Genomic DNA, 26,546 nt, shown 5'->3' with positions numbered 1-26,546 from the left:
GTCATCACTCGGTGCCAGTTATCGACACATGGTATTCTGCATGTTTATAGTATCCCGTGTGTCTAGTTAGGTCCTGTAGTCAGTTATGGACGCTTTTACTGAGTGTGTACAAAATGCAAACGGCACGTCACGTTTTAATTTAAAATAATCGAAAGTCAGAAAAATTTCGAGAGGTTTTAATATGTGGCTGGGCTCTCTGTTTTCTGAAAATACTATCTCTTGACAACCGGGTGTCTGATTTAATTCTACTAGAGAATTTAGGACGATGTCACTTTTCCTGATAAATAGGTATGTCTGCGTAGTTTTCCTTTTGCGAATATAGTGTTGTGTAATCATTTATGGTTCAATGGGTTGTCATGTGGGGAATATTTCGTTTTTATATCTGCAATAAACACCAGCTGCCTGTTGCTGTACAGAGTAGTTGCGTTAAATACAAACAAATCGCATGTCTGTCTGTTCAGTTACAGTTACTACAATGTTCTGGCTGGTTTTCAGGTATCTGGGAGATGAAGATGACAGTATCCAATCTACAAGCGAGTCTCGATCTAAATCCCTGCTGGCAAAACTCCAGGAGCAGGCCAGAGCGAGACAGCAACTGCAGGCTTCAGCCAAACAGGAAGAATTGGAAACTACTGGTGTCTCACCTGGGACAAGAACAAAAAGAAACCAAGATGAGGAAGCAGCAACTGATGAAAGAGCCACAAAAAAGAAGAGTAAGAGAAAGGCAGATCAGCCACTTGGGGATGAAAGTTTGAGTGTAGAGACCACCAAAGTAGAGGACAGCCTGCCAAGCAAGAAGAAGAAGAGGAAAGAAAAACCAGGTGAGTATGAACGTACATGACGCAGTAGCTGCTTAGCTCTTATAATTACTCTGTCTGATACTTGATAGATTTGGATGTGGAAGTAGGAATAACTGTGGACGTATATTGTTGGTTAATAATAGTATCAGTACTAAAAGATCGCCGCATTGATGCATGTTTTACAGTATTCTAGAGAATTTCCAAAAGTATGCATATCTATTCACAAGTTTGTAAGGCATTTAGACACACTGTCGATGTTACAGAGAAGATAAAGGAGAGTTTGGTGAAGAAGAAACAAAAACAGAAAGTTACCACACCTGAGACCACGGAGAAGTTAGTGGATGAGGAAGAGGAGGAGAAAGATGACGAAGACGCTATCAAAGGGACAGAAGAACATGCCGAGCAGCTCAGCAGTTCTGACCGGAAGATGTCTGATTCAGGGTTTACCATTTTGGGTGGATTTGAGAGCAAACCAGTACAGAAGGTATCCATGCATCTCCGTTCAGGTTAAGCTTTAATCACTGTCCAGTTTCGAAGAGCTTAGCTTTGTTTATCATCCACACCCAGGTTCAAATGGTTCTGCCCCAGTGGCTCGCTAAGCCAGATATGTTTCAAAGAGACATCAGCCAGAACCTGGTCCCAATCAATGAGGTGCAAGGAATATGCCCCCATCTGCTGAAGAAGCTAGACAGCAATGGGATACAGCATTTTTTCCCAGGTGAGAGAACAACATGTCTGAAGTCCACTGCCATCTTGACTGTCTTGAGCTCTAGATTGTTGTGGCTGTACCAGGTTACTAGATGGTGAATATCCCTCCAGTAGATGGAATCATCCCCGCAGAGGTGAGTCCAGTGAGGGTGGTGTCGTCCGCAGACTTCAGCAGCTTGACGCACTCATGAGCGGAGGTGTAGCTGTTAGTATGCAGATAGAACAGCAGGGGTGACAGGACGCAGCCTTGAGGGGAAACCGGTGCTTATGGTCAGAGATGTCCTTCCCCAGCTTATCGTGCTGCTTCCTGTTGGACAGGAAGTTGGGGAACCTGTGAGCGTCGGAGACTTCAGCACAGACTCGCTTCTGTGAGCACAATGCTTCAGCGTGGCAGGGGAGACTGGGCTGGCTCCTTTGCGGGTGTTCTGATGTTTGAGCATCTTGTTAACTTCCCGTTCAGAAAGAATGATGGTAGAGGGAGGGGGTCATTTAGAGTGGTTGGATATGCAGTGGCCCCCAGCCGCCTGTGTTGATGGGTGGTTGAATAGCGGTACCAGTGGGCTGCAGCTGATGGCTGGGGGGGGGGGGGTGAATTACTGCTTCAGTCTCTCAGAATACAGATGTTTGGTCTCCTTCACCGCCTTGCTGAGCCTGTGTTTTGCTTCCTTGTACACCTTCCGGTCTCTGATTCTAAAATCCTTTTCCTTCTCCAAATGTAACCCTTTGAGTTTAGCTGTGAACCAGGGTTTGTCATTATTATAGCTCACCCTGCTGCGTGTTGGAATACAGCAGTCTTCACAAAAGCTGGTGTACGACATCACAGCATCACTGTACTTATCCAGGCTATTATTTGCAGCCCTGAAAATGTTCCAATCCTGAGTTGGAAGCCAGGCAGCTGCAGTGGGGTTGCCACAACGAGGTCCGCCAAACTCCGATACCTGGAACCACTGTGGTAGAGAGACCAGACAGAGATTAGCTGCAACACTTCTCTCTGTTGTTTCCAGTATTATACAGTGCAGAGTTCACTGTGGTGGGCCCCAGTCCAGTACGGTACCACATAGCCATGATTGCGTGAAGCACAATATTCAGGACATGGGGGTGTCTCCGTTTTTCTTCATCATTAGTTGTGATCTGTCCATTTTATTACTCATTGAATGCATGTTGGAGAGGAATATTCCCGGTAGCGATGTTTGTAAACAGCGCTTTCGGAGACGGACCAGCGTGCTGCCGTTCCTTCCTCTTCGCTTGTGTTTCACTGCACACCCAAGAGCAAGAGCACCTGCGATGACAATGTCCAGTAAACCCACAGATGAAGTGAGAAATATAGAAAGCAAATCCACTGGCATTGTTTCTCTGAAGTTCATGATCTCTTCTCTAGTGAAAATGACAACATTGTTTCCACAAGACACTGAATTAACAAAACAAGACAGACAAGTGCGCACCAACATGTCGAGTTGTATGGTTGAAATGCTGTCATTTCCTGATCCATATGGAAAATCAGTTGCTGTTTTGAGAGTAATCAAAGATCGGTCCCTTGACGTGAGTACTTGGCATTGTGAGTAAACGACTGTGGTGAGGAAACCTGAGTCTGTATCTTTCTCAATATCCGCAGTGCAAGCAGAGGTGATCCCCGCCATCCTCGAGGGAGTCAGCAACGGCCTGCTGGTGGGCCGGGGTGGGTACAAGCCGAGAGACATCTGCGTGTCTGCCCCGACTGGGAGCGGCAAGACGCTGGCCTTCGTGGTCCCAGTCGTCCAGGTAGAGTTGAATGCCCCGGGCCCTTTTCAGTGCAGAGGCTGGAGGTCGCACATATATTGACCTTTGACCCTGTGCTCCATCTCATCAGGCTCTCCTGAAGCGGGTGCTGTGTGAAGTGCGGGTGCTGGTGGTGCTGCCCACCAAGGAGCTGGCGCAGCAGGTGCTGAGCATCTCTCCGGGGCTGGGGGCATCACAGCCCCCTCAGATCCCCCTCATTAAATTCACGGGGGCACCGTGCGGCCGTTGTTCTCCATTGTTCTCCAGCAAGGTCTTCTCTCGGATGACACTCGTTCTTCCTTCTGGGCAGGTCGGTAAGGTGTTCCACTCCTACGTGGACGGCACGAACCTGAAAGTGGTCATGCTCATCGGCCAGAAATCTCTAGCTGCAGAACAGGCTTCCCTCGTGGAGCAAAGGTAAGTCGCGAGAGATGCAGTCCTAGGACATTGCTGGCAGGAGGCCCCAACAGTGATGGACATGTTCGGGATATATGATAGAGCACAGGCAGATTAACGGTACTACCATACAATATAAACAAAAGTTCTTGTCTTGTTGGATGCATAGAACAACACCGCTTTGGTTCCCAAACCTCTCGTTCCTGGCGCCTCAGCCAATCCATGTATTCGTTAAATTTCACCACCAGCTCAATTATTCAACTTCATTGAGGTATTGGTTAGCCAAAGAGGGTGGGGTAGTGGTTGAGTCAAAAAATATATTGCATGGTCTATTGGGTGGTTGTTGCGAATACTGGGGAGTCCTTAGGGGAGGCTTTGAAACAGCTAAGCTTACAAACTTTGCCAGACATCATAGTTTGACACCAACGTGAAGATCATGACTGGGGTCTGGGTGGGATACCATGTAGCTGGGGGGAGGGTAACCTGGTGCAGATGGGAATTAGGGTTAGGGAGCCCCTTAGCAAATCACCCCTAAAGATTTAAGGGGGTTGAGTGGTGGGGGCGGGGGCAGGGCAAGAGGGGGGGGGCTTCCCATCTAAGTTACTGGACCCATTTATTTTTACCTTTTGCTGTCCAGCTGTATATTTTATCTCTTCATTCCCTCTCCGTGACATTCCCCTGCACCATACTCCAATTATCTTGGGTGTTAATACACATATATAATTTTTAACTGCTTAAAAGCTTTGCACTGTATAATATTGGAAACAACAGAGAGAAGTGTTGCAGCTAATCTCTGGTCTGGTCTCTCTACCACAGTGGTTCCAGGTACCGGAGCTTGGCGGACATCGTAGTGGCAACCCCAGGACGACTGGTCGACCACATCAACATGACCTCAGGCTTCAGTCTGCAGCACCTTCGCTTCCTTGTGAGTGCAGTTGAGCACCATGAGCCCCGCAGAGGTTGATGTCGTGTTCCTCCCTCCCTGCCCTTGCACGTCATCCCTTCTGTGCCGCCATAGGTGATCGACGAGGCAGACCGGATGATTGACAGCATGCACCAGTCCTGGCTAAGTCAGGTGACGAAGGCTGTGTACAGCGGGTCGGACGGTTCCTCAGTCTTTGGGAGGAAAGAGCCCGGTCCGATCACAGCATTAAGGTGAGAATGGACTGCAGGGTGAGCAAGGGTATGAAACTCAGTTCAGTTCATTTTATTTTTATGTAGCGAGTCACCCAAGGCTCTTTGCATGTGTCGTGATACATTCCTGTATCATCTACGCAGAATTATTCAAAAACCAGGAAAGGGGAAGATGGAAATGACAGATAAAAAGCCAAATGACCCCCCCCCCCCACAAGCATGTTAACATAGTAGAAAAAGGGAGTGGGCTTGCTTGCTGAAAGAACAGTGCAAACTGTTGTCAAGGTCAAAGCCAAAGTCCATCAGTGAGTCAGTTCTCCATGCCAGCCTGTGCAGGGTGTCAGATTGAAGGCTGCACCCCGAATATTACAGTTCATAGGTCACATCCACGATGCCAGCCTTCCACGGGACTGAACCAGGACTCCAGCTCAGATGGTGCCCACCCCGCAGTTGCTGTCTGGATCTTCAGAAGCTTCAGTCATGCAGTATCACCAGTTCGATAGCTCAGCCCCTGGATGGGGGAACTTTCTACCCCAGTAATCACTGCAATAAAGTAATTAGGAAGTAAAGTCATTAGCATGAATATGCCACTTGCTGCCTGCCACCATTTTCCAATTTAGGTGCCGGTGTTATACAATACATATGACAAAAATGAACTGTAATTATGATGTACAACACCACCTTGGTGCTTTGTGTGTAGGAGTCGGGGGCATTTTAATCCATGGGATTTCTCTCCTCCTCCCATGTGCCGTGATGCCCCCCCCTCCGTCGCCCCCTCCGCAGCCTGATACAGCCCCAGATGCCCCTGCAGAAGCTGCTCTTCTCCGCAACGCTCACCCAGAACCCTGAGAAGCTGCAGCAGCTGGGCCTGTACCGGCCACGCCTCTTCAGCTCCGCCCACAGGGGGCCGGCCTCTGATAATGGCTCCGCCCAGCCCGAGGAGAAGTTTATCTTTCCTCCAGGCCTGACGGTGCGTGCCTGTGCGGGACCCCTTGCTGGCTGCTCTGTGCCTCTGACTGGGCCGTGTCTAGCTTATCTCCACCAATCTCATTCTACATTTGCTCTAGTGGTTTAGTGTTAAACTTAATTAAATGTAATTTTCTTGTTTAGTAGTTGCTCTTCTCTGTAGTGGTTCAGTGAGTTGCTGACCTCCAGGGTTGGGGGTTCAATTCCCACCCTGTGGTGAGTAGCTTGCATGTTCTTCTTGCATTTTTTTCCCCCAGTTGCTGCCCATTGTTCAAAAATGTGGCGTTTGAAAGAACTGGCTTTGCTACATGGCCAACATTGTGCCTTGCCTGTCGCCCTGTGTTTCGTGGGAACAGGCTGTAGGCTCACCGCGACCCTGTAATACTCTATTTACCAACCGAATCCCTGGGGAACCCCCAGAGAGTCCACATTTCTGCTCCCTTCCAAAAAATGGATTTTCTAGGGGTTGGGAAACAGTGTTGCGATATACTTGTGTATGTGTGATGTTTGACTGCAAGGTCCTCCTGTTTGATAGTATTTAAATGCTAACAGCTAACCCCCTCACACACCAGGAATTCTATGTGCCCTGTACCCTGAGCAAAAAGCCACTCCTAATCCTCCACTTCATCCTACACCTGAAGTTCAGCCCTGTCCTGTGCTTCACCAACTCCAGGGAGGCAGCCCACAGGTAAGCATGGGAGGACTCGCATACCCTGCATTTTGGGCAGCTTCATTGAGTCTCCGTTCATTGACCGTTGGCTTTCGGGGCTCTTTGTTGAGCATCCTGCTCTTAGTGTTGACTTTTTGAACCAATTGTCAGTCACCACTGCTCATCCGTTTCTCCGCTACAGGCTGTGTCTGCTGGTGCAGCTGTTCGGGGGGGTCCAGGTAGCAGAGTTCTCCTCACAGCTGAGCCCCAGCGAGAGGAAGAGAGCCCTGAAGGGGTTTGAACAGGGCAAAATCCAGCTGTAAGCGTGCACTGCTACGTATGTGTGTGTCCACTGTGCATTATGAAAGACATTTCTGAGATGTTTATTAAAAGAATGTTCTGAAGCACTTTGTTGGTTCAAAGGTTAATCAGCACGGACGCCGCAGCACGGGGCATCGACATGGTGGGGGTGAAGTATGTGATCAATTACGACGCACCGCAGTTCATCAGGACTTATGTTCACAGGTGGGTTGTGTGGGGGTGGGGCTGGATGCTGGGCTGCCCCTAGTGGTGACTCGGGGGTGCCAGCCCAGTTCCACTACCTTAGGACTGTCTTTAGAGGCAGGGATGGTGTAAGATCAGTCTTGATCAGTGTTTCTCAATCCGTTCCTCAGGGTCCCACAGACAGTCTATGCTTTTGATCCTTCCCTGCCTCCTGCTAGACAAATCTACATTTTTGTTAAAACGTGCAAAAACTTAGACTGTCTGGGGGTCCCGAAGGACTGAGTTGAGAAACACTGGTCTAAATGATGACGTTATCTTTTCTGCCTCAGGGTGGGGAGGACTGCCAGGGCAGGCAAAGCAGGACTGGCCTTCACATTCCTGCTGGGAATCCAGGTGAGACCCGAATCCCTACAGCATGGGCCCGCTCACGTACTCTGTGGACATTCTCCCGTTCGTCATGTGCTCACTGCGGAGCCGAATGATTCTTTACTCTGGTTCTGTGTAGGAGAGGAGGTTCCTGCAAATGTTAAGCGATGCCGGGAGCCCGGGAATTCAGAAGCAGATAATTAAGCCTGAGAACTTGAAGGCGATGGAGTCGCACTTTGAGAGGACGCTGCTGGAACTGAAGAAGGTCATCAAGGTAAGATCTGCAAGGAGAGACACGGAGGGCACTGTGGCGTATTTATTATTTATAGCAAGATGGGTTTTTCTTTTAACTTACAGTGCTCACAGAAAGTCTTCGAACACTTGCTTAGAACAGAAAGTAATAATGTTGCAGATTTACTGGTTTCAGCAATGTGTAACATATGCACATATCTTCTACACAGACATTTTATTTTTATTAAATGTCATTTTTTTGACTGACATTCAGTTTTGTTCTTTCCATTTTGCTACTAACTGCAGTTCTAGTTATTGCTGTTTTGTGTTTTTTGTTATTGCAAAGGTGTTAAAGATTCCAGTGTTGTGAGTCAATTGACTTTCTAACTCAGAACTCTAACTATTAGAACTATAATTTGGTTTTCAATTTATTAGTACTTAAAATTAATGTTTTACTTTAAAACGTCTGGTTGTTTCTAATGTGATATATATTTTTTTGTAAACAAATGAATGAAGTAATGATTTTTGTTGTATTGAAAATAGATTTTATTTTTACTGAACTAAGCAACTGTCCCAAGAATTTCTGTGAGCACTGTCGGTAACCCTTAGCTTCTTTGTGAAGCATCAATGAATGTGAGATCTTTCCTCTGGTGAGATTTCAAATCTGATTTCAGCTCTCTCATATTAGATTATTGTGTGCAGGTTGTTTTATAATGTTAATCTTTACTTCTTGTCTTTAAACAGGATGAAAGAGCCAAGAAGAAGCAAATTTAAGACCAAGAATATTTATAGTTGGCCGATAAAACCCAAGAAATATTGCATTTGTCTTACCTCATATTTTTATTAAAAACATAAACCCACATATATTTCATGCCCTGAAAATGGAGTGTGCACCCTGTTATTGCTGATATTAGCTGTTCTGAGGCCTCCCAAGAGGCTCGTTCCAAAATACCTGAAAGCACCGCATAGAATACAGACACCTCAGCATTAAGCAGAGCCAGCTGAGCACTGCACCAGTAGCACCCAGGGCCTGCTTGTGTGGGAAGGTAGTTTGTGGATCAGGAATATTAGACAGCTTGCATCGAAGGGCAGCACATAAGAAGCAGGTAGGAGGCACCCAAGCACAGGTACAGTGTGGCACAGGATTTAAAGTCAGGAAATTCATCCATCCATTTTCCAAACCGCTTATCCTACTGGGTCGCGGGGGGTCTGGAGCCTATCCCGGAAGCAATGGGCACGAGGCAAGGAACAACCCAAGATGGGGGGCCAGCCCATCGCAGAGCACACACACACACCATTCACACACACATGCACTCCTACAGGTAATTTAGCAAGTCCAATTAGCCTCAGCATGTTTTTGGAATGTGGCTGGAAACCAGAGTACCCGGAGGAAACCCCAGGACGACAGGGGGAGAACATGCAAACTCCGCACACGTGTAACCCAGGTGGAAACTCGAACCTGGGACCCAGAGGTGTGAGGCAACAGTGCTAACCACTGCATCACCATACCGCCCCAGTCAGGAAATTATCCTTTATAATTTGTATATATTGGAAAATGAATGTTTTAGTATTCCCAAGATATAGAGCATATGAGGACACAGTGTAACAAACTGCATTAAAATCATCCGACTCTGCATTACTAATTCACTAATTTAGTAATTCACTAAATTAAGCGACATTTTGATTAATAATTGACAAAATTATCTGCTTGTACCTGAAAGTTCAAATCTTATAACTGGCAGTGATATTATTATTGTGCCCTTGAGGAAGGCCCTTAAGCCCCCAGTGCTCCAGCACTGGCAGATCTTGCTCTCTCAAATGTATGCCACTGTATGTAAGGACACTGGAAACTGCTGAATAATTAAATGTAAAAAGGATCTGTGAACTCTGTAGAAAACTCAGTTGAACTCTGACCTCTGACCATACCCCTCTCGTGAATGTGATGCACTGTGTCTCCCCCAGTGTGGGATCTACACCTGCTTCTTGTGGAGCTTCAAGCTGGTATGGTTGTGGTGGAGGGTTTATTGGCACGCTCGCTTGAGTAAGGATGACCAGCGAGCGTGCTGTACTTTATTGCATCCTGCTCATTTTTTGAAAGATTAATTTGTTGATAATATTTCATGTTAAACAGTTTACAATCACATAACATAGTTAATTATAAACATCTATTCATCCACCCATTTTCTATGACTGCTTATCCAGAACAGGGGTACAGTGAACAATTTGATACTGAAATAGTCATATTAATAAAATAAAGCTGTTCGATTAAAAACTAAAGTTTACCCATAATATAAACAGAATATATCTAAAGAGTAGCCAACAATACATCTCATTATGACGCATGTACGTCGAAGTGTATGAGAAGATCGAGTGCTTTCTGTAGTAGAAACGCATAGTTGAGTATCTGAATATCTGATTGGCTACATCGGACCATGCAGCAAGAGCGGCAGCCAATGATTTTCCTCGTTGCTGACATCGACAACCAGTGGTCGTGCGCTATCTGTCGGTGTTATTGTCCTGTGTGTGCACTAGCTCACGGTGCAGGTACTGCAGATTATATTCTTTCTTTGTAAGTTTGGTAAATTATTGTGTTTACACCTTTGTAAAAACTGCATAAACATTAATGTATCATGTCACTTTTCCTTGTTGTATTACCGTTTTGTAACTTGCCAGTATCAGTCTAGTTGCCAACCAGCGGTTATAACAAGAGCCATTGATACAATTCAAGCCTGCTTTTTAAATGAATGGGATGACTTTTTCATTTTGGGCCAACGTAGCTATAGCAATAGCAAACGGACTATGTATCCGTCTGCCTGTTTTGCCGTTGCGACTGTAAAATAGCATCCCTTGTTGCAGCGGAGTGTTATAGGCAGAGATTAAAATGTGTTTTCTTTTCTTTTTTGAGCCTGCATTGTCTTTTTTATTACTGAAGTGCATTTCACTTCATAACGGACTGTTCAGTTTCACATGTGCATATACCTAAAACCATGGAACTTGCAGAATCACGTTGTGTTAATACTGTTATTGTCTCCTGCCATCTTTTTGTTGTTCTACTTGCATACAGGCTTTTACATCGGGAACTGTCGAGACCGGAACCGATGCTGGTACAAAATTAAACTATGGTAATTTTTTTGCCATTTTTACTCTCCCCCTTTTCTTGGCACATCAATGAAATTAACCTGAATAGTTAACCTCGATGATAAATTCTCAGAGTGTCAAATGTAGTCCTTCAGTTTTTCTGCAAATAAACTTACCAGGCCACCATGCCTCACCCAAATAATAAAGATGCATGTAAAGTGCCAAGCCACCTACAAAGGAGAGTGATAGTGTGTTGTATCACATGACCATGGCACCTGACCTAAACACAGTGGGGTTGGTTTTGGAGGATTTGACAGAAAGTGAAGGAAAAGCAGCCAATGAATGCTCAGCATATGTGGGAACTCCTGAACAGCTGGGAAAGCATCCCAGGAGGTAGCATCAGCCAGTCGCTGGAGCAGTTGGGGATAAGGGTCTCCTTCCAGGGCCTTTTCGTGGCATCACAATGCTGACCATGGGATTTGACCCAGCAACCTTCTGAGTTCCAACCCACAAAGCTGCCCCCCCCCCCCAAAAAACAAATTGTTTTCGTTTAATACTTTGTCGGTCAGTGCAGAATTTAATGTAAGTTATTTTACAGTTTTGATTTCTTTATAATTATTGTTGAATTGTTGAAAATAGTACAGATAAACCTCTCTATGGGTAGGTGTGTCCAAACTTTTGACTGGTACTCCATGAGGGTAAACTGATGGAATGAGATATAACAACTTATTTTCGGTTTTATCATTAAGAGGTCCAATGCTCATCATGTGAACTGTGTATGAATGTTTAACTGCAGATTCGAATCGCTGCACTGAACGCCTCATCGGTTACCCCTGACGACCATGGGGACCCCCTGACCAGCTACAAAAGCCAGACCAAGGAAGCTCAGGTAACATCTGACACATCTGCATGGAGGCATGACTATGCAGATGAGAAAGCATTTTTTTTTTTCTGATGAGTTGTTACTAGGTTTCTGTCACTGCTGTTTATTATGAGTAAAGTCAGCTGTGGTAAAATATCCCTGTGGTAACTTTTCTGACACCACCTGCTTAAAACCCAAAAAGCCAGAAGTATCGTGAGGCCCAGCTTGCATTTGTAATTTTCTCTGTTCTTTGGGGCAGGTCTCCTTGCTTAAATATTACAGGTGATCTTCAGGTTTTGAGTCACAGGGAATTCTGTTTTTAATCATAACTGTGGTTGTGATTGTTTTAATTAAGTAATTATTGAAAATTAGTCACCTCATAAGTGCCTTGCAGGGTGATGTGGCAGAGCTGGTTGGAACATTGTGCTTGCGAGCGGAAGGTCACAGGTTCAAATCCCAGTCTCAACAGAATGACTGAGCAAGGCCTTTAACCCATGCTTTGTTCCAGAGACTGTCTGTAATCTGACAAAATAATAATAATTATAATTATGAAACAAGCCTGCAGAAACCTCCTGTCAAAAAGTTCAGGCAATAACATTTTTTGTGGTTGTATTGCTTTTTGTGGGCCGCACTGTTCCCTGGTACCGCTGAGGTTGACAGCTTGAATCCCAGTTGAACTATGTATATGTGGATTTTCTATGCTCTCTCTGTGTAGCAGTTACGCTAGTTGACAGTTCTAAATTGCCCGTAACGTGAGGTACACTCTTGCCTAATGGCCTGTGCTTCCTGTAGCTCTTCCCCTACGACTCCATCCAGGATTCGATGGAAGGTAACACTTGTGCCCCCCCCCCCCCCCCCCCCCCCCATCCCTGATAGGAAGCGGAGGCATTTGCCCTGTACCACAAAGCCTTGGATCTGCAGAAACATGACCGGTTTGAGGAATCAGCCAAGGCGTATCATGAGCTCCTCCAAACTCCGCTGCTCAAGGAGGTGCGCAGAAAAGATTCTTGAAAATCTTTGATCGTTTGACTCAGTCTGGCCTTTATTTCCAGAATCGCTTGCATGCCTGTTGTGGTCAGGAGCAGTAGGTATACCATAGTGAGGTGTTTTGCTTAATATTCTATATAACGAGTTTATTTTTTTTTGTTTGATTTATAAGAAAAATGTTTAAATTTAGACTTGTTATGCAAATGAAGGACTAATGGAAATGTAGCTTTTTGTGCCTGTGGTACCAAGCTGATTATAAGTGACTGTAAACCGGATCCTGAGAGATATGACCCTGCACATGTGTCAGAAAGGTGGCAGACTCTCCCTGTGCTTGGAGTAGCACGGTGAAGTCACCTGCCTTTTCTTTAAGGCTGTTCCCTCAGAGGATGAGCAGGCAGGCCTGAGACACACCGGCCTTATGCTCAAGTACTCCACCTACAAGAACCTGGGCAACCTGGCCGCGCAGCGGGGCGACCTGGAGATCGCCATGGAGTTCTATCTAGAGGTAGCTTCTGCCCATTATGCTGTGTGAGGAGGCTGTTCAAAAGGTGTCCTATTCTGGGAAAGGGGCTCTGTGAACCTAACTTGGAACCATGTGACGTCCTGGGTCACCGTAGGCCGTGCTGCTGGACTCCACGGATGTCAACATGTGGCACAAGATCGGCCTGGTGGCGGTGCGTCTGGTGCGGGTCTCGCTGGCCCGGCACGCCTTCGAGGAAGGTCTACGCTGCAATCCGGATCACTGGCCCTGCCTGGATAACCTCATCACCGTGCTCTACACGCTTAGCGACTACAACTGTGAGTCACGCAGAACCTCACCCACTCACCACTGCTAAGCTACACCCCCACCCAGAACGGTGCTGGAATGTTGTCAAAGAGCTCTTGCAATACTTTGAGATCCTGTACTTTTGGTGCAGCCGTATTGCACAGTACAGGGAGGTAAATGAGAGATGGGCAGTGTGTGGGGAGATGGGAGAGGAGCCTCCGTCTCATTCTCCCATGTGATGGATAAGCAGCACCCCCCCCCCCCCCCCCCCCCCGAGACAGAAGGGTGTGGGGGCGGGTGGGCTGCCTTCATTACGCCTCCCATTGAGGTGCCATGACAGCAAGCCTATGTGGATTCCGCTCTCTGATATCCTCAGGAAGAGGTAGCAGCTGCGGCCCTCCCTCCGCGTCTGCGGGGAACCGGCATCCGCAGATGTTCCGCATTTTCGTCATCTGTGCTAGAACAGGTGTAGAGAACAGAAGGAACAAGCCTGGTACAGAAAAGGCTTGTTTTTCTAATGTCGCGGTGCTCGAGGACTCTGAGAGCCAGAAACCCGCAGACGTTCCGTTACATCAGCTCAGCAGTTACGATGGAACATGAGCTAGAAGGTGGACGACTTTGCCTTCCGAGGCTCTTGTGTGGCCTCGCGGGTTTTATGGAAGAGACTGGGAGATCTTTAATGGTGGTTCCTGGCCCTGCCTGCCAGGCTGTCTGTACTTCATCTGCAAGGCCCTGGAGAAGGATCCCTGCTACAGCAAGGGCCTGGTGCTGAAGGAGAGGATCTTCCAAGAGCAGCCTTGCCTCCGGAGGGACTCGTTCCAGATGTTCCTCAAGTGGTGAGTTTGGGCCCTCAGCTGCATCAGATGGGGGCAGATTTTGGCACTTCAGGCTACCCAGCAAACCGTTGTGGATGTGAGGAGGGCTGACTGTCCCGCTTCTGCCCCTTTTCTGGCAGTGATATGTCCATTCACTCGGCGGAGGTGGATGAGGAGGAGGCCAGTGCCATCGTGGAAGAGGGGCTTGAGCTGCGTCGCCGGCGGCAACAGGCGCTGTCCATGCAGGAGCCCAAGCCAGACTTGACCCTGGTCCAGCCTATCACGTCCTACACGTAGGCGTCGCCAGGTCACATCAGACCTGACTGGGGGGGTCTACTTGTATTGCCTAGACTGTCAGAGATAAGAGCATGGTTTCCACTTCTGATTGGCTGATGATTCTAAATCTGAATCCTGTGATCTGTAATGGGCCCTTGATAGTGAACTTTACAGGATGGAACCAAAGCACTGGATGGGTTAAACAAGATGTTAGATGTGGCATGGAAGGGAGAGATGACGAAGGAAATGGCTCGTGGAAGTTGTACTTGAACAAGAACCGCACAAATATGATTGGCTCAGAGAGATAACCAATCAGATTGTAGAGGAGGTGGTCCAAGTAACTAGAGGAGGTGGGACCAAGATGTCTGATCATTTTTCATTCTGCCCTCGGAAGATTTTTGTGTAAGTAAAACTCCCATGAGTGAGGTAAGAGGAGTGCATAATAACGACAGCTCATTTGGGTCACTTAGGTGGATGTGTGTGGGAGAGAGCCTGCTGGCCATGTACCGGTACCAGACCACCTGCGAGCCGCCCCGACCCAGCCTGGGCCGCAGGATCGACCTGTCGGAGTACCGCGACCCTGAGCACCCCCCCCGCCCTTCCTCCGGCCTTCACCCCAGTCAGCGTGATTCAGACGCTGTCCAGCGCCACCACCAGCCCGTCCCTGCCACCCCCACCCACCGTGGACCAGCTGGTCCCCACCCACATCCCCACCTTCCCTCACAATGGCCAGAGTCAAACACCGCTAGAGGCGGCACCCACAGCGCCCCCACTAGGTCTGTAGCTGCTGCTGCCATCTTTCCCGAGTGTCCATGGTTTATTTTGCTGTGACAGTAACTAGTTCTGCATGTCCGGGTGTCTATGATGGTGTATGGCTCGTGACGGGCCTCTCCTTCGTGCCCTCCCCCCTCCAGGACTGGACCCCTCCCTGTGTGACAAGGCGAAGAAGCCCCCCAAGCGGAAGCGCGTGGTGGAGGATAGCGGGGAGACAGCCAAGCGGCGCTCGGCACGCGTCAGGAACACCAAGTGCAAGAAGGAGGAGAAGATCGACTTCCAAGAGCTGCTGCTCAAGTTCCTACCCTCCAGGTACGCAAGCGGAATGGGGATTCGCCGCTCCAGGTCCGACAGACCTGGCAACCCTCCTTCCCCTGTGAGAGACGGCAGGATGCGCTGATTATATAACCACATCTGTAATTACAAGGTTTCCTAATTGATCAGAGCACAGGGATTCCCCAGACTGGCATGCCTTCCAGGGTGTCCCCTGCCTCGTGCCCAGTACTTCCTGGGATGGGCTCCAAGCTCACCATGACTCTGTACTGGATAAGCATTTATGGAAGATGGATTAGATTCAACTTTAATGATATTGTTCAGGTACAGAGCCAATGAAACGCAATTAGCATCTAACCGCATGCAAAAGAAATATATACAGATATAATACTTTAGACATTTATAGATCAATTATAAATATGTGTAAAATGGTTCTGCACAAAATATGTATGAGGTAGCATAAAGTCTGGATGGGCAGTGCAGTGAGAGTGATTGTGTTAGGAAATATGACGGCATGCAGTGGTACAGGTGCAAAGTAGAGATAGATGGAGGAATGAAGGAAGAGAGGGATGAAGGCATGGAGAGATGCCACTGTCTAAGTTCAGTATTAGTGTCTGTGAGGATGGAGCAGTGGATAAGGGACAGGATTAATCCCCAAATGGCATAAGGCCCTGCTCAGCTCTTAAACAAGATTTCTTAGCCAGATCCTTTGGATCAGTAAGTTTAGCTTTGTAAATGAATGCTGGAGGGGTTCGCCATTCTGAATATAACCACCTGCTTTTAGAAGGTAAGAGGATATTTTTGTGGTTGGGCAGCCCCACCATCTGGAATGGAGTGTAAAGGTCTGACGGCATGTCTTCCTCAGGCTGAAAAAGTTTGAGCTGGAGGACGACGAGGAGAGCCTGGGCACCTATGAGACCCAGTCGGAGGTGAAGCCAGACTCCCAGCTGACCAGCGGCGTCGGCAGCCTGCACTTTGACGCTGTGATGGTCATGGAGTCAGGTGGGCGGTTTGCAGATGCCTCTCACAACCCGTCATGTGTTGGTTGGTTGCTGTTCCGTACCGCCCACAGAACAGCATGATTACTTGTAGGGAAACATTTTGAGCAAATCTAAAATAATAATGTTCTTGTACAGTGGGTGCTGCGGAGGATGCACAAATGGCTCAAGGTGGGGCCCTGCTGTACAACTGGGAGGGGAGACTTAGCTAGAATCGCTTCAGTGGGTTAATTCTCTATTAATGCCGTGGCTGAGCGGGCAAATAATGTGTCACTTACTGTACTTTGATTGCTCACCTGCAGAGCGCCAGGATGTGCACGGCTTCCTCCTTGACAACCAGCAAAACGGCGGCATCCTGGAGCTGATGATGCGCTACCTCAAGGCAGTGGGCCGGCGGTACCTGCAGGAGTGGCCCCCCGGGCTATCCACCGTGGTGCTCGATGTATACTACTGCTGGAGGAGCCACAGCATTGGGCTGCCCAACCCACTACTCAGGGACTGCAGTGACCAGCACATCCGAGTAAGGAGGGCGTGGCTATGACAGTAGGGGTGGAGTTTGGGGGTGTGGTCTTGTTAGTGGAGCTGGATGTGTAAATGATAGGGTTGTAACTAGGAGTGGGGCTGCATTGTGTGGGATGGTGTTCTGAGTTGGAATGCAGAGTACCTGTTGAATCAGGGTTGGATATCTGATACTCCAGCTATTGCTGTGAAATGTGTCGTTTTCTGCTGTTAAAGTCAGTGGGGCCTTTGTTACTTTGTGGGGGTGGAGGGGGGGGGCTTTCCACAAATTTCAGCAAAGAGGAATTTATGTCTGTCACCCAAAAATGTTGGTCGAAAGGTTGGTGCTTTTTTATTGGTTGGCTAAAAAGTTGGTGCTTTTTTTTATCGGTTGGCTAAAAGGTTGATGCTTTTTTTTATTAGTTGGCTGATGTTTCCTGAGTGCTGATTGGTTCTCCCTGTGCAGGATATGATGGTGATGAGCCTCTCGTGCATGGAGCTGCAGTTGGAGCGATGGTCACTGACCAAGGGCAAAACTGGTAGGAGTCTGAGCAGTGTGTCTGTCTGTTTCTTTCTCGAGCTTCACACACACAGCAGGGCCCCTTCAGTCCGGGAGCTTTCAGGCGGCACTGAATTCACCATGCCGGCCCTTTATTTACATAACTTGCTTGATGATGGTTTGTTTTGCAATATTTTGATAGTGATGCACATCCAGTAGTCAACTTTGATCTGCTCCTGGGCTTAGCGATATGCCAGGCGATGGCAGCAGCCACGCTTCTAGCCTCTGTAGTGATCGTAAGCGAAAACATCTCATACAGTGACTAACAACATATCACATGGTGTTTTTTTTCTGTATTTAACCAAATCAACTTGTATCCATTAGCTTTTCAGTTACTGCTATTTGGTTACTATAATTATATACTTATTCAGTGACAGTGGTTATTCATTTACTTATCATATGATATTCCTATTCGACTTGCGTTATTTTCCACTTAGGATGGGTTCGTTGGAACGTAACCCCATCGTAACTCAAGCAGCATCTGTACGTGTAGATTGGAAATCCAAAATTTCTGGAAGCACTGAGCAATTTTATTTGCTTAAGCACGTCGTTATTGTTGCGAATGTGTGAAGTTTAAATGAGACCCATTACTAGTTTTTAGACATGAAACGGTTTCCCTTTCTCCCAAGATGTTTATGCTATTAGCTGCGTTAATTGCTTTCTGCGTCACTGTCGGTGGGCGACTGGCTGAAATGCTGTAAGGGACTCGCAGCGCGGATCTGCATGTCCCTCAAATTGAAGTTCGGGGGTCCCAGCCCGCTGTCAATGCGAGTCCCTGTGTCAATGACACAGCAGCCTTTGTTTGACGTGCAGTGGCAGTTGTTGCTAGACGACACAATTTCAAATGCGTGCCTCGTTTCCAGTGTCCCCGCGGAAGGGTCCGGTAGGCCCCGACGGCGAGCAGGTCCTCTTCCCGGGGCCCAGCTTCCAGGGGGACCTGCTGCAGCTGGCGCTGGCTTCCTCGCAGCGGGACCTCTTCGGGGACAGGTGGCTGGCCTACCTGGTGCGAGTCTACTGGCTCAAAGCTCGCTTTCTGGCCCTACAGGTGAGTTCTGGTATTATACTTTCCTCCAAGAAGCACCCGAATTAGCAGAGGGTTGCAGGTTGAAGCCACGGGTGTGACCCTGGTAATAGACTGAAGGTTAAAACCTATAAAAGTGGAAGAAAAGACTTTCACTAGGAGGTTAATTGCTGCAAACAATTATAAAGAATTGTGGTTGATTCATGCTTCATGCTTGTGTTCAGGGCATGTCTCACTCTGCCCCTAGTGGGATGTGGGTGAACTGCAGCCTCTCTTAAAGCACAAAGGGTGGATGATGTAATATTTTTGGATGTTCGGCCTACGATACTTGATTGCAGCTCTTGGAGCCCAATACAGAATAAACTCCGCCCTTGAGTCACTTGGCAAACATTGCACATTTTTGACAGGCTTTCAGTCCCATGGTTACTGTTTATGGGATGGCCACGTGCTGCAGTGTCTGGCGTGTGTTTCTGTGAAGGACCTTTTCTTTCATTGAACTATTGGATTACCGGTCGCTGTGTGTTACCTGTGATTTCCACTGCAGGGCGACATGGAGCAGGCGGTGGACAGCTACGACACCTGTGCTGAGATGCTGCAGAGTCCATCGGCCAGACAGGCAGCAGGCGGCGAGGGCCGCAAGTACACCATCTACCTGCCCAATCTGCACATGGATGGGACCATCTCTGTGGATGAGGTTAGTTGGCGAGATAGGAAGGGGGGGGGCAGTGGGCAGGGCAGGCATAACTGTCTAGCTATACTATATTGTCATTACATGTTTAGTACATGTTTCTTTCAGTCCAGTCAAAATTGAGGTCTTTCTGGGCTTTTACTTGTATTATACTGAGGTTTGGAGATATTCCTTATTGAAATATAGGTCTGGGTTCAGCAGTCTCGGTTGGGTAGGACTTGCTACGAACGCACCAATAGCATATCAGGTTGGATTGCCATTAGCCAATCAGAGCTAAAATGCGAAGTCATCACTCCCAGACAGTCATGCTCCAGGCTAAACTGCATGCCTACAAAATGGGAGGCTGACCTCTGCGGACTTTCAGCTCTGGTTTGAAATGCATCGCTACCCCCCCCCCCCCCAGATCGACAAGAAGCTGAAGTCCCTGGAGCGCTGCCAGTCCCTGGAGGAGATTCAGCGGCTCTTCGAAGCCGGTGACTATGGTTCTGTCGTGCGTCTGCTGCGGCCGACGCTGAGCTCAGTCTCCGCCCGGGTCAAGGCCCTGGAGTTCGCTAGCTCCGTCCCCGAGAGACCCGCTCAGTTGCTGCTGTTGCAGGTACAGGGGATGTCGGGGGTGGGGGGCGGGTACTGGGGGGGAGAGACTTGCTCACCATATCCCTTCTCCCATTCGGTGCACCAACCCTTTGCTTATATGTACCCACACATTACATGTATATGCATCCAAAGCTTATCCTGAACGCTTATTTACAGACCAAGATATCAGTGACCAAAATGCTGAAATGTATCCTGAGTCTGTAGGTGTTTAGCGCCAGCTAAACCCCCGGCATCAGGATTTTTTTTTAATTGCAGTCTCATTCATGCGTGAATGGCCTGCTGGTTTCCTGCGACAGTATGGATGTCAGTGGAGGAATCAGCCGCACCAGTGGTGCGCTGGAGTGTGTGACATTTGCATTATTAATCAGAATCCTGCTTCTCTGGTTATGCCAGTTTATTTTTGTCCTTTTTTTATTTGTTCGTCCATCCCTCCATCCATCCCTCCCTACCTCTTCTACACCCTCTATCCAATACAAGGTTGGCAGTGCGGCCAAGGTGTCTATTACTAAAACAAATTCCATTTTCTTTAAATCTCTTGGTCCTCTTTGGCGCCCCCCTCCGTGGACGCTGGTGGCAGAACTCCCTGCTGCGACAAGAGGACCTGGCGCAGTGCTTGGAGTGCTCAGAGGTGGCGCTGCACGAGGCCGTGCAGCAGCTCAGCAGTTTCTCCCCACCTTCCTCCTCTTCCTCCTCCGCCCGGGACGAGTGGGCAGCAGCCATCACGCACATGCTGGAGGGCATCGAGCTCTGCTTCTCACGGGACCCCCAGCTGCTCAGCACCCCGCCGCGGGCCGCCAGCCTGGCTCGGCTAACGGGGAACCTCATTCAGGTGTGAGCGCGACAATCCCAGCTGGATCACACAGTCACTGAACCCAGCTCAGATCTTTCTGTGTGAATAGATATGAATGTGACCTGATGATGATGACGCTGATGATGACATTAACATGTCCCTGTAACCCCCCCAGCTGATTGACTACAGCATGTCGCAGCTGGATGACCTCAAGGAGGCGCACTTCTCCTCCGTGCTGCCCTGGATCATTCTGTACCGCATCATCAAGCAGGAGGAGGCCGCCTTCGACTCCTTGCTGCGGCAGCACATTCCTGCTCAAGACGAGGACGGTGGGTGCTTGCATGAGATTGTGTGCCTGTATGTCTCCCTGAGTGTACCCCCCCCCCCCCCCCCACCTAAACGCGCTCTGTCTTCACAGACGACCCCGACCGGCCCATGCTGCCCTCCTCCCTGATGCTGCTCAACACGGCCCATGAATACCTGGGCCGACGCTCCTGGTGCTGCAACTCGGACGGGGCGCTTCTCAAGTTCTATGTGAGTCTCTCCTCTGTTCCTCTATCTGCCCGTTTCCCTCTGAGTTCCACCACTTGCTCCTCTATCTTCCTGGTTCCCTCTGAGTTCCTCCCCTTGCCCCTCTATCTTCCTGGTTCCCTCTGAGTTCCTCCCCTTGCTCCTCTATCTTCCTGGTTCCCTCTGAGTTCCTCCCCTTGCTCCTCTATCTTCCTGGTTCCCTCTGAGTTCCTCCCCTTGCTCCTCTATCTTCCTGGTTCCCTCTGAGTTCCTCGCCTTGCTCCTCTATCTTCCTGGTTCCCTCTGAGTTCCTCCCCTTGCTCCTCTATCTTCCTGGTTCCCTCTGAGTTCCTCCCCTTGCTCCTCTATCTTCCCGGTTCCCTCTGAGTTCCACCACTTGCTCCTCTATCTTCCCGTTTCCCTCTGAGTTCCTCTCCTTGCTCCTCTATCTTCCTGGTTCCCTCTGAGTTCCTCCCCTTGCTCCTCTATCTTCCTGGTTCCCTCTGAGTTCCTCCCCTTGCTCCTCTATCTTCCTGGTTCCCTCTGAGTTCCTCCCCTTGCTCCTCTATCTTCCTGGTTCCCTCTGAGTTCCTCGCCTTGCTCCTCTATCTTCCTGGTTCCCTCTGAGTTCCTCCCCTTGCTCCTCTATCTTCCTGGTTCCCTCTGAGTTCCTCCCCTTGCTCCTCTATCTTCCTGGTTCCCTCTGAGTTCCACCACTTGCTCCTCTATCTTCCCGTTTCCCTCTGAGTTCCTCTCCTTGCTCCTCTATCTTCCTGGTTCCCTCTGAGTTCCTCCCCTTGCTCCTCTATCTTCCTGGTTCCCTCTGAGTTCCTCCCCTTGCTCCTCTATCTTCCTGGTTCCCTCTGAGTTCCTCCCCTTGCTCCTCTATCTTCCTGGTTCCCTCTGAGTTCCTCCCCTTGCTCCTCTATCTTCCTGGTTCCCTCTGAGTTCCTCCACTTGCTCCTCTATCTTCCTGGTTCCCTCTGAGTTCCTCCCCTTGCTCCTCTATCTTCCTGGTTCCCTCTGAGTTCCTCCCCTTGCTCCTCTATCTTCCTGGTTCCCTCTGAGTTCCACCACTTGCTCCTCTATCTTCCCGTTTCCCTCTGAGTTCCTCTCCTTGCTCCTCCATCTCCCAGTTTCCCTCTGGGTCCCTCCTCTGCTCCTCCAACTCCCAGATTCCCTCTGGGTCTCTCCCCTTCTCTTGTCTGTCTCCTCACTCCCATGTTACCCGCCCGCCCCACCCAGGTGCGGGTGCTACAGAAAGAGCTGGCAGCCTCCATGGGCGAGGACACTCACCCCTACAAGGAGGAGCTGGAGACGGCCCTGGAGCAGTGCTTCTACTGCCTGTATGCCTACCCTAGCAAGAAGAGCAAGGCGCGCTACCTGGAGGAGCATTCGGCCCAGCAGGTGCCCACACCGACACCAGGGGGCGCTGCACAGCTAGGATGCTCAGTCATCCCTGTACTACATGCTACTACTGTATTTAGTATGATGCTTTCATATAAACTGCTAGCTGCCAGTGTTTCTTTAATTATAGGAATGAAAAAACCATTATTTTTTAATCTAGGGAAATCCAGGAATGCGTTTCTTCTCCTTTGAGAGATAAGAGTTACGAAGTAATCATGCGAAAGATCTGTATGTAAATGTAGGTCCCACAAATCCCATTCCTGTCTGTACCCCCCCCCGCCAGTCCAGACCCCATCCCAGCCGCTCACCTAAATTTGCTGGTTTTCAATGTATGAGGTGTAGTGCTTTAGATGGGCCACCAGAGGGAACCCTGAGTTAGTGATTTGATTTGCGCAGGGGGTCCGAGGGTCTCTGAGGAGCTGATGGGGGAGTTTATTAGGTAACAAACACTGAGTGCTTAGCCATTAGGCGATGGCTACCCCGCGAGAGCAACACCGGGGGTTGGACTAACAAACAAGTCAATAGGAGTGTGATTGATTTTCTCTCAGGGAACCTGAATGAGATTAATTATCTGCAGGCCTCTCTGAACAAGCATTTAGTGGAGGGACCCGTGTTTTATTGAGAAAGGGAAGAACTGGAATGGTCGTCTCATTCTTTGAGTGTGTGTGTGTGTGTGTGTGTTTGTGTCTCTGTGCCCGCAGCAGGGTGATGGATGCATTAGCTCTGCCATGAGTGAGCCCCTGTGCCCTATTTGCACCATCCGACAGCGTGTTCTGGCACAACCTTTCTGCCCTTTGTTTATGGGGTGGGGTTATGTCATGGAAAAGGTGCTTATGGTGCCAGAAAATGCTGAATTCATCACCCTGCGACCCCCTCAGCAGCAGAGGATAAGAGGGGGGGGCAGAGACAGGGGCACGGCTCAGCGGTGCAGCATGGCGGGATGCAACGGCGTGACCCGCCTCCCTGTTTCTGGAAGGTCTGGCCCGACCCCGTAGTCTGTACTCCTCTCGCTTCCTGTCGATGACGGTGTCATACCACCACAGGCGGGTGAAGAGCTTCCACCAGCTTCCAAATGCCAAGGAGGGGTTAAAGAGAGACCAGTAGTCTCTGTGGCCAAAAGGGGGCGCTGTGTGGCCCCATGGCAGTGACCTTGGCAACTCGAGTTTTCTGGTCTTTGTTTGTGCCCGTCTGACCTCCACATTTTCACCCCCTGTCTCCTCTAGTGGAAAGTTTGTCCATCCGGCTGTCGCACACCTGCGGTGCGAGACGGAGGACGTGATGGGATCCGAATATTTCGGGTCTTGAACACGCTTGTAAAGTTACTGCCTCGTGATCTGTTGGTGGATGAAGATAGAGTCATCTGGCGAAGGGGAAGCATTGTGAGGAAATGTTGGCAGTGTTCTGGAAAGACAGCGTCAGAATAAGCTGGAAAATCAGACCTTTTCTGCATAAAAATATCACCACTTGTTTGTTCAGGTTTAGGAAACGTGTAGAAGCAGCCGGCGTTGGGGTTGGTAGGCAGCCACGCGCCGCTGGTGACCAGCTGACCCTTTCTGTGGGCACGTAGTCCGTCGCGGAGATGCCGGTCGTGCGGAAAACACTAGACCACACATAAAGCAAATGGATCAAATCTCTCAAGAAGGAGAAGGTTCCGGAAGGGATGGGCGGGCACACTGAGGCACCGTCTCAGTGCCGCTGCATTCCGCTGTTAATAATTCAGCACTGGAGCACATTTAGTGGTTAAAATAAGAAGAGAACGGCAAGAGAATAAACAGAGGAACAAAGCAGGCAGTAGCAGGAATGGGCGGGGGCTGGGGGATCAGCTGACCCCATGACATCACCTCCTACCTGGACATGTGACCCTTACACTTATGTGGGAAGATGTGTGTCTCTCTAAAAGACAGTGCGAGGATACAGCAGCCTCCGACTGGGCAGGCATTGAGGGCGGTTGGGGAAATAGGAGGCAGCTGTCAGCCACTGGGGCTGCTAGCCTGATGTTACAGCAGCCCTGTTGGGATGTCTGCAGGTCAATGAGGAATTTACTGATGGCCATTAGCTCCCCTCTCCCCCGGCCTGCTGCATGGCCTCCTTCACAGTATTCAACGGTCTGCCTTTGGAATCCTTGTCACATTTAAATCTACATTTTTTAAATCTATGTTTTTGTTTGTAATCTCATGTTTTTATTTATTTTGTGAATCAGATTAGCACTTCTGGAACACGGATGAATGGATGTTTTTTTTTTGATCGCAGAAATACTAACAGATCCCATAAGGTTTTTGAGAAACTGCCAATTTTGTTACAACTATTATAAAATGTGTCAAACATGGGTATTTCAAGCAACATTTGTCAACGAAAATCTGAGTATGAAACGAGTAAGGGTGGTCTTTTCTAAACCTTTTGGTGCAGGTTTAACAAATGCAATCAGAATTTTGCTCTCACCCATAGTTTTCAGTGACGTCATTTTTAGGCTCTATTTGTAGTATGTAATTCCTTATGAAGACTGTATGGGCACGATTTAGGAAAAATGAGTTGAATTCTGTTTCTGAACATTTTTAGCACTTTACAGAAGGGCGCAAAGTGCTGTAAGTGTGTCTTGCCAGAGTTTACAGGCTGTATCATGTTTGAACACATTGAGACAGGGGGGCTGCTCTGTCTCTGATATGGAAAACCGATATCAAGGCAGGAGGAATCCCAGTGTGCTGGCTGACTTCTGGACCCTTAAGGGACGTTCCTGAGGCCAGCAGCAGCAGAAAATCATACACTTCTACCCTTTAGATAAATCACATTCACCAAGCACATATACTGTAAATATGTGCAGCATGAGGTTTAATGGTGTGTCACTCAAAATCCTTGTGTAATAAGTCAATTCTGTTCGGATATATGAATTCAGCACGGACAATATTGTAAGATTCACGTTTTGATCTGTGAAACAAAAAGAAAGTAAAAATCCGTTGACCAAAACTATTTATAAGAATTGAGAGAGAGTCGCATGTGCCACAGTAAATGTCTGTGTGTTTGGGATACAGCTGGTGCTGCGTGACAGTATGTTGCTGTGACATGTTGTGTTGCGGTTCACATCTGTATGGGGGGCATAGTTACGGTTTTTCAACTCTTTCTTCGAACGTTTCTGCCTCGTGTCTAACTCTAAGTTTAATCTTCCTGTATGTAAGTCCTTGGTTATTAATGACTCACTGAGGTATGTTACCCAGATTTCACTTCTCGCATGTCGGACGCCAGCTTTTCCATCACGGTCGGGTGGACGTCCGGACCAGTTTCATGCTCTCGTCTCCTCTTGACTCACGCTCTGCTCCTGGGGGTCGGCGCTCCCGCCCTCGTCCAGCAGGTGGAGCTGCAGTGGGCCGATGCGCTCTTCATGTTCGAGTACTTCAAGCCCAAGACGCTGCCGGAGTTCGACAGCTACAAGACGAGCACGGTGTCGGCAGACCTGTCCAACCTGCTGAAGCGCATATCCACCATCGTGCCGCGTGGCGAAGGCCCCGCCCTCACCGTCGATGAAGTGTCCGCCTACATCGAGGGCAGCACGGACAAGGTTAGAGAGAACCCCCACACCTTATCACTGCCTTTGACACTGACTCGGTTGTTAGGGCCGCCTCCCCCCTCGCTAGCAGTCAGTCCTTCTTGGGCCGGGGGGGGGGCTTAAAGCTGGATTTTTCCTACCTTACAGTGTTACAGGACCTGGGATCTCATGCCAATTTTCCTCTTAAAGCTGTTTTCATTTGTATGGTGCTGGCTGTCAGTGACTATGAGATTCTGACACCCCCTCCCCTCCACCCCCCGCTCCCGTCCTCCCTTTGCACGGCATCATGGGGCCCCGAACAGCCCAGACACCTTCCCTTCCTGGCGGCGCCTCACTTTTACAGCTCAGAGCCGCGTCCGCATTCTCCGGGGATAATGGGGTGAGGGTGGGGGGGGGGGGGGGGGGGTACAGTTGCCTCCCGGAGTTTATGACCCTAATCCCTGTGGGGGGGGGCAGCAGGTAAACAGGGTTGAGGAGTAAAGGGCACAGGTTTGGGGTTGGACCCCCCCACTCCCCCGGTAGGAGGAGGCGGAGGAGCAGCAGAGGAGAGCAGATGGCGAGGGCCGCTCTCCCTGGGGAGTTTGTTCTGGGTCAGATCGGCAT

At 49.0% G+C, this 26,546-nt stretch overlaps 2 protein-coding genes across 2 annotated transcripts in view; both read left to right on the top strand.

Moving 5' to 3' along the window:
• The first annotated feature begins 7 nt into the window (after positions 1 to 7).
• On the top strand, positions 8 to 8,391 carry ddx51 (DEAD (Asp-Glu-Ala-Asp) box polypeptide 51). The gene is made up of 16 exons (XM_049001205.1): positions 8 to 288; positions 496 to 821; positions 1,064 to 1,284; positions 1,368 to 1,518; positions 3,121 to 3,266; positions 3,355 to 3,426; positions 3,574 to 3,680; positions 4,476 to 4,584; positions 4,678 to 4,814; positions 5,577 to 5,763; positions 6,332 to 6,447; positions 6,611 to 6,727; positions 6,832 to 6,933; positions 7,242 to 7,305; positions 7,418 to 7,552; positions 8,254 to 8,391. The coding sequence occupies exons 1-16, from the start codon at positions 266 to 268 to the stop codon at positions 8,281 to 8,283; spliced, it is 2,043 nt and encodes a 680-aa protein (XP_048857162.1). The 5' UTR covers positions 8 to 265; the 3' UTR covers positions 8,284 to 8,391.
• Positions 8,392 to 9,980: 1,589 nt separating this feature from the next.
• cabin1 (calcineurin binding protein 1) overlaps positions 9,981 to 26,546 on the top strand; it is a 51,510-nt gene continuing 34,944 nt past the window's right edge. The window contains 22 exon segments of the mRNA XM_048989839.1: positions 9,981 to 10,053; positions 10,574 to 10,631; positions 11,384 to 11,476; positions 12,326 to 12,439; positions 12,807 to 12,941; positions 13,054 to 13,234; positions 13,909 to 14,038; positions 14,158 to 14,310; positions 14,764 to 14,877; positions 14,879 to 15,069; positions 15,208 to 15,379; positions 16,206 to 16,342; positions 16,641 to 16,858; positions 17,303 to 17,375; positions 18,259 to 18,440; positions 18,961 to 19,110; positions 19,508 to 19,699; positions 20,276 to 20,527; positions 20,664 to 20,817; positions 20,907 to 21,022; positions 22,244 to 22,405; positions 25,749 to 25,955. Coding sequence (XP_048845796.1) covers positions 10,629 to 10,631; positions 11,384 to 11,476; positions 12,326 to 12,439; positions 12,807 to 12,941; positions 13,054 to 13,234; positions 13,909 to 14,038; positions 14,158 to 14,310; positions 14,764 to 14,877; positions 14,879 to 15,069; positions 15,208 to 15,379; positions 16,206 to 16,342; positions 16,641 to 16,858; positions 17,303 to 17,375; positions 18,259 to 18,440; positions 18,961 to 19,110; positions 19,508 to 19,699; positions 20,276 to 20,527; positions 20,664 to 20,817; positions 20,907 to 21,022; positions 22,244 to 22,405; positions 25,749 to 25,955 — 3,129 coding nt within the window. The 5' untranslated portion in view covers positions 9,981 to 10,053; positions 10,574 to 10,628.

The sequence above is a fragment of the Brienomyrus brachyistius genome, chromosome 2, assembly GCF_023856365.1.
Source record: "Brienomyrus brachyistius isolate T26 chromosome 2, BBRACH_0.4, whole genome shotgun sequence".
Classification (NCBI taxonomy): domain Eukaryota; kingdom Metazoa; phylum Chordata; class Actinopteri; order Osteoglossiformes; family Mormyridae; genus Brienomyrus; species Brienomyrus brachyistius.
Note: the sequence above shows the minus strand (reverse complement) of the source record. Positions and strands in the feature narration are given on the sequence as shown.

Excerpts from the sequence above, each read along its gene's own strand:
- ddx51 (XM_049001205.1), top strand. The coding sequence starts at position 266 with ATGTCACTTTTCCTGATAAATAG. Across the intron at positions 289-495 it reads TCACTTTTCCTGATAAATAG|GTATCTGGGAGATGAAGATG; the intron begins GTATGTCTGCGT and ends GCTGGTTTTCAG. Across the intron at positions 822-1,063 it reads GAAGAGGAAAGAAAAACCAG|AGAAGATAAAGGAGAGTTTG; the intron begins GTGAGTATGAAC and ends TCGATGTTACAG.